This window comes from Limulus polyphemus, unplaced genomic scaffold (genome assembly GCF_000517525.1).
Source record: "Limulus polyphemus unplaced genomic scaffold, Limulus_polyphemus-2.1.2 Scaffold386, whole genome shotgun sequence".
NCBI classification, from domain to species: Eukaryota; Metazoa; Arthropoda; class Merostomata; order Xiphosura; family Limulidae; genus Limulus; species Limulus polyphemus.
Genome location: NW_013665996.1, coordinates 318,391 through 324,589, shown reverse-complemented (window position 1 = coordinate 324,589; position 6,199 = coordinate 318,391). Strand labels below are relative to the sequence as shown.

Sequence of the window (6,199 nt, the reverse complement as noted above, 5' to 3'; positions counted from 1 at the left end):
GTTTAAGTATGCTATAGTCATTGCATCAAACAAAGGCTTAAATATGAATAATTTACATCAGAAATTAAAATATGATTATTATACAATATACCTATCTATCTTTTGAAACAGATGCTAAAATGTGAGTGCCTTATACACAGCATCTATATACTGTATAGAAACAGACAAAAAAATGTGGGTAGTTTACATTGAATGTGTCAAGCATTTAAGATGTGGAAACTCAGCATTGTATCTATTCATTCTAAGAAACAGTGGCTAGGATATTACATTGTTTTATGTATATTTATTTGTTTGAGTTTGTGAGGCATTCCATGGATTCACCTAGCATACATTTGCATGACCTTAGCAGTAACTGAATATTTGATGAACTAGCATGCTGAAGAACAGGCATAATGATTTGTTGAAGGTGGGATGAAAAAGACAAGACATGGTAAGAAAGTTGAGCAAAAAATAAATGTTTTATTAACTACAGGTAACAGAAGAATCATACATTATCTGATTGGTCTAATTGTAGAATACTGTTGCATTGGAGGTTGTGAAGTTAAAAGTTAAGATAAATAGATAAACTGCATTTAAATAAAAGTATATAAAAATAAACTATTTGTTAAACACTAAACTGTTTAGAAGTAAAGTTTTTATACCATGAAAATCAAGGTAGAGAGATCTAAACAACAGACAAAACTTTCATAGATAAACTTAACTCCTTCAAACAGAAATAAGTTGATGAATATGCTAAAAGTGAATTTACAATTCCTCTTTTCTCTGTAGCTAACCAAAAAGAAAAGTGGTTAACTCTCTCCACATGATAGGCATAGAACAGATCCACATACACAAAGTAAGGGACAAAATACAACCATCCTATGAAACAGTAGATAGTTTCCGTGACTTGTTACAGGAAGGAGCACCTTGGGTTGTAGACCTGAATTAGCACATAACCTTAATCACATTTAGTATGGTCCAAATTAGAACCTTAGAAAAGTATGAAATATACACTAGGAGAGCTATACAGTGATGACATTTTGATCTGCCTTTACTTGAATAAAATGGAAACAAATGAAGCAATATTTAAAAAAATGAAAATAAATTAAAATGATTTAGTTGCTTATCTAAAAAATATATGCTATCAAAAGAATAAACAATAGAATAGCTACACTTCTACACTTCTACACTACAAAAACACCTCTGGCTGAAAAATTGTCAGAATTGCTCTTTCGGTAACAATGGCTATCATAACAACCAACACTTTTATAACTTTATATTGTTTTCAAAATTTGTGGAACATTTCCTGACTACAGTTTTTACATAACTGTTCGGGCCAATGAAAATCTGTACCATGAGATTGAAAAATTTCTTTAGATGATACCAATCTTTGATTATCTCTATTCTTATGATATTTTTGGACTGGAAATTAGTGTATGGTGACTTCAGACGCTACTATCTTAGCTTTTTCCTTTTTTATGGGAATACAGAGTAGTTATATTGTAATCTTGTGTATGATTGGCTAAAATAAGAGAGGCATTTTTTCTTTTGTCTCTGATTGGATGTGTATGTTCAAACATTTGTATTTGACTCAGACTTAACTAGTTCATCTCACAATTCAGCTTCAGTAAAAAACAACAAAACACTCTTGTCTTCATGTTCACCATTAAAGCCCAATGTTAGATATACATGACTGTTGCAGTTTAAGTTTAATGAGAGTGTTAAATTTAGTTATCTTTAGAAGTGATAGTTTATCTCAAGTTTGTTTTTGTGATTGTTTACGAATCAAACGTTGTGTAGTTCAATAGTTATGAATTGGTGATTGTTATGTTATTGCATCATGTCATTAGAACCTTCAGAGTTTTTCTCATTGTTTTATTTGAGTATCATTGTATCATATTATCTTGTAGTATGAGGAACATTCTAGACCTTTGTTGGGGTATAAATACACATCAAAAATTGAGTAAGATAGATAAGATCTATCTGTGTGATTGTGAGTTTAGCCATAAAAAGCATATAGTGACGATTTTTAAAGTGAAATTGTCACAGATGTATTGTAATAACAGAACAGGAAGAATAATCTGTATTCTCAAATTGTGTTCTAAAGTAACTGAGCCTACCTGTGTGGACTTTCACACACAAAAAAAAACACAATTATTTTGAGCTGTAGATACAATTGTGGTAACCAACAGTGTAATGAACGTTTGGCTTCTTTAAATATATTATTTTAAAACAAGTGACTTGTATATTGTTTGTTTGTTGTTGAAATTTGTCACCAACAAATCACAGACACCTACTGTAAAGCATTTGATCTTTTCATAAAAACTGACACCCAGTTGATCTACTGTTGTTATTTTGTGTACTTTAGTGAAATCAATTGATACAAAACAGTGAATAAAATTAACAGTTCTAGTTAAAGTTCAAATGTTTTAGTGTGTAAAACTTTTCTTCCTCTTAGAGCCCATTTAATCTTATTTTACACATCTAAACTTTAACTCCAAACTGGTCAATTCTTACACTGAGATGATTCAGTATTCATTCTGGAAAGTTCACTGACTAACTGCCAAGTAGATCTGGCACTCCTCTGGCCATTTTGAATGAATCTTCACTTAAGAATACCACACTCTCTTTCTGTAGCAGACCAATCAGAAAATTGAAATATCTCTGCTACATGTGACAAAAGTAAAGCAGTTCTACATTCACAAGTTAATGTAGGACACAATATAACTACCCCATAAAACAGCAGATAGCTTACATAACTGAATCCATGGTTTAATTGGGATATACCCCCAACTGGATTTAGCATGTTCCAATTTATTATTTTAGAAATATAAATAAATAGCTCTAATACTATTAGTTACATTAATTGTTCAAAAGCAATTATATTAGCACTATAAAACAATGATGAACTTAATATGAAATAAGCATTACAGTAGAATTGTCATTGTCAGTCCTAGTTGTCAAATTGGTGTCATAATGGATAATGCCTGTGGGAACAGCACCCTAATGCATTTGTGATAACCCATCTATCAGACAAAATCCAAATGCTGATGTAAAACTAGCCAGTAATCATAGAAAATCAATTAAGGGTATGGAGCTGAGTGCTTACAACCACAATATTTCAACTCCTACTGCCTTTCACTGTCTGCAGCCAGTTGTGGGAAGGCAGTTATCCTTAAAGTTCTTAAAGTAGAAATGAAACCACCCTACATACAAGTATTCACACGCACACACACACGTGTCATTTCAAATTATATATATATGAAATATCTACTATGAGAGAGTGAGATGTTGGGCTTTTCTATACTCTATCATTCTTTAAAGTATGACCTTACCATCAGATCCATTGGTTGAAGCCCTGCCAGAATCACTATCATGATCTGTGTCGGATCCATGATGAGACAGTGTCAACTGATATCCACAACCAAACTGACTCTTCAACAACAAGGGTGAGCCATAACAAAGAAGTTTACCCTAGATATAACAATCGGAACAGTTATTCCTAAACATACACTTAACATATATAAATATATATATATAAACACACACACACATTAACTTTTTTGAGAAATAGCAATACCAAAACTCACTAATATAATCACAATTTCTGACATTTTATCATTTGAAAGGAGTCATTCTCACTGAATGTATTGACATATATATAGTAAGCTTGGTTCGAAAGAACAAGGTGGCATCCTAACACTTTAAAATGGTCGAGAAAGCCACTAGAGGGACATTCTGAGCTTTCAATTGGTTATTCACAACATATATTTAAGTAAGTGTATATAAGGGACAGTTTCCAGAAATGGAAAGAGGTGAGTGGGGCCACTGTGTTTGATTCAGTACACGAGCGATATCTCGGCAAATAGAAAAGATATGAGGTTCTTATTTTATATTCTAGCTTGTCAATATTGGTAACTTGAGTTCCTAATTAAACGAAACTATAAACTTGGTATTTTGACATCACAAACATCTAATTTGAGCCAGTGCTACATTCAACATACCACGTGACACACAAAAATTAATGTTTAACTGTTTTTTTTAATATTTACATTCAAATTATGAAATTGAATAATGTATAATAGTAAAATTTGAATTATAATCTACAGTTTGATACCAAATTTATTGACACAAATTCATAAAATAGTAGTTCAATAAAACTTTTAATGCGAGTCAACAAACACTACGGCATGGCCATTGACCCATCTGGAAAAGGTTAATGCCCAAAATAATTGAGTTAGAGAAATATAGCTTACTAATTCTGTAACATAAACAAACTTTCTTCTTGCTAATTTTTGGGATTGTCCATACATACTAGTCGCTAATGTGTAAAAATATAAAAAACTTAAAGCAAGCCAATAAATGTAAACTATAGGTTACTTTTATCAGAATGCATAGTTTATGAATCAAGTTTTCTAAGGCTCTATCAATTTATAGCAAGTTTCTCAACTTCACAACTTACTCTGTGAATCATTGCTACACGATCACTTAGTATATCTGCTTCATCCATGTGATGAGTGGTCAGCAAAATGGTTCGTCCTAGAATGACAGGAAAATCTCATAGTTAATATTATACAAATAATCCTAATATTTAAATGTTAATACCTATTGAATGAGTCACAGCCTAAAAAAATGCTATTTTTTACCCATATTAATATTGCATGATAATCATGATATTTAAAGAGTAATGAAATATTGGATAATGCTATCCTAGAAAAAACTTTATTTATCAAAAATATAAAGTTTCTCAAAATATGAACAGTTTGGAGGTAAATAGCAGTTCCTGCCATTAGTGTTCTTATAAAACAAATAAACTGAAGCCTGAGATCTTTATGATCTAATTTTCAATATATTTTAATTTTAGTTGACATTTCTACAGACAATTAAAAATATTTACACAGAGGATTGTAATCATTTAATATTTCTAATTAGACTACAACTAAATGCAAAGATTTATTCTACCAAAAATAATATTTTTAGCTTTAGAAAATAAATTTTACCCTACCATTGTTTAAAGTTTGAGCTTATTTAAAATCAGCTTTTAATCATTCCTAGAATAATATAAATCTTTTACTTGTAAATCAACTATAATCCCATAGTCAGAAGTCTTGGCTTTTTATTAAAATGTATGTCATTTGAAAGCAACTTATTTATATTACAAATATCAATAATTAGTTAAATAATTATAATTACAATGTTAGACTCTTTTGATACATGTTATGAAACTTAATAATCCAATTTTACAATGTAGACATTTCAGGATTTTTTTCAGGTTTAGACTATCACTTCCAATAAAAATAAATTTAGTTTTCAAACATTTACCATGTCTATATTTGACAATTAAATCCCAAATATTTCTCCTAGCAACAGGGTCCACACTACTTGTTGGTTCATCCAGAATAATCAACTTAGATCCACCAACGAAAGCCAAAGCAACACATAGTCGTCTCTGCATTCCTCCTGACAGAAATTGAGCTTGTGTGTCTTGAAGGTTCCAAAGACCTGTGCTGTGCAGCATCCTGAAATGTAGAGTTAATGAAGAAATTTATGCAAGGTTTTATTTACAATAAATTATAGAAAAGATTATTCCTACTACTTTGGTAGCTGAAGAGATATTGATATTCATATTTTTATGAAACTTTATATCTACGAAAAATAATAGTATATATGCACTACCAAGGAGTGTGTGTGTGTGTGTGTGCTTGAAATAATATTGGGTAGGTTTGTCAAAAAACATAAAGCTAATACAAAAAGAGTACATAACAACAAATTTCTACTAAACATGAGAAATAAAAAAGATTAAAAAAGGTGACAGGGAAATAAAAATACAGAAAAGAAGAACAAAAAAACATTCTTGTTTTTTGAATTTGGTTAATTTTTAAACTTGGGGGTAAAAATATTTTACCTGAATTGTTTTCTTTAATGGTTACCATGCAAAATATCTAACATTATACTTATTTTTTTTGGATTAATTAAAGTCTGTTTAGTTTCACATTTATAAATAAATAAATAAATAATATATATATATACACCTGGAAAAAGTTAAGCACCCCGGTGTTTTTTTCAAGTGATTCAGATTCGACGTTCTTGTGACTGATTAAAAATTACCATTCAATCTAAACGTGTTTATCAAATGAAATTATGCATTATTGGACACAAGGAAACAAGATTATCACCGTAAAATAACAATTTTTAATTACATATCATGACATCAAAATAT

The 6,199-nt window shown here is 30.2% G+C and overlaps 1 protein-coding gene across 1 annotated transcript in view; it reads right to left on the bottom strand.

Moving 5' to 3' along the window:
• Nucleotides 1-6,199, bottom strand: part of LOC106457888 (ATP-binding cassette sub-family A member 1-like) — a 42,272-nt gene that overhangs the window by 22,644 nt on the left and 13,429 nt on the right. Inside the window, exons 13-15 of the mRNA XM_013917338.2 lie at nt 5,302-5,498; nt 4,442-4,518; nt 3,315-3,453 (exon numbers count right to left, since the gene is read on the bottom strand). Coding sequence (XP_013772792.1) covers nt 3,315-3,453; nt 4,442-4,518; nt 5,302-5,498 — 413 coding nt within the window. The remainder of the gene's footprint in view (nt 1-3,314; nt 3,454-4,441; nt 4,519-5,301; nt 5,499-6,199) is intronic.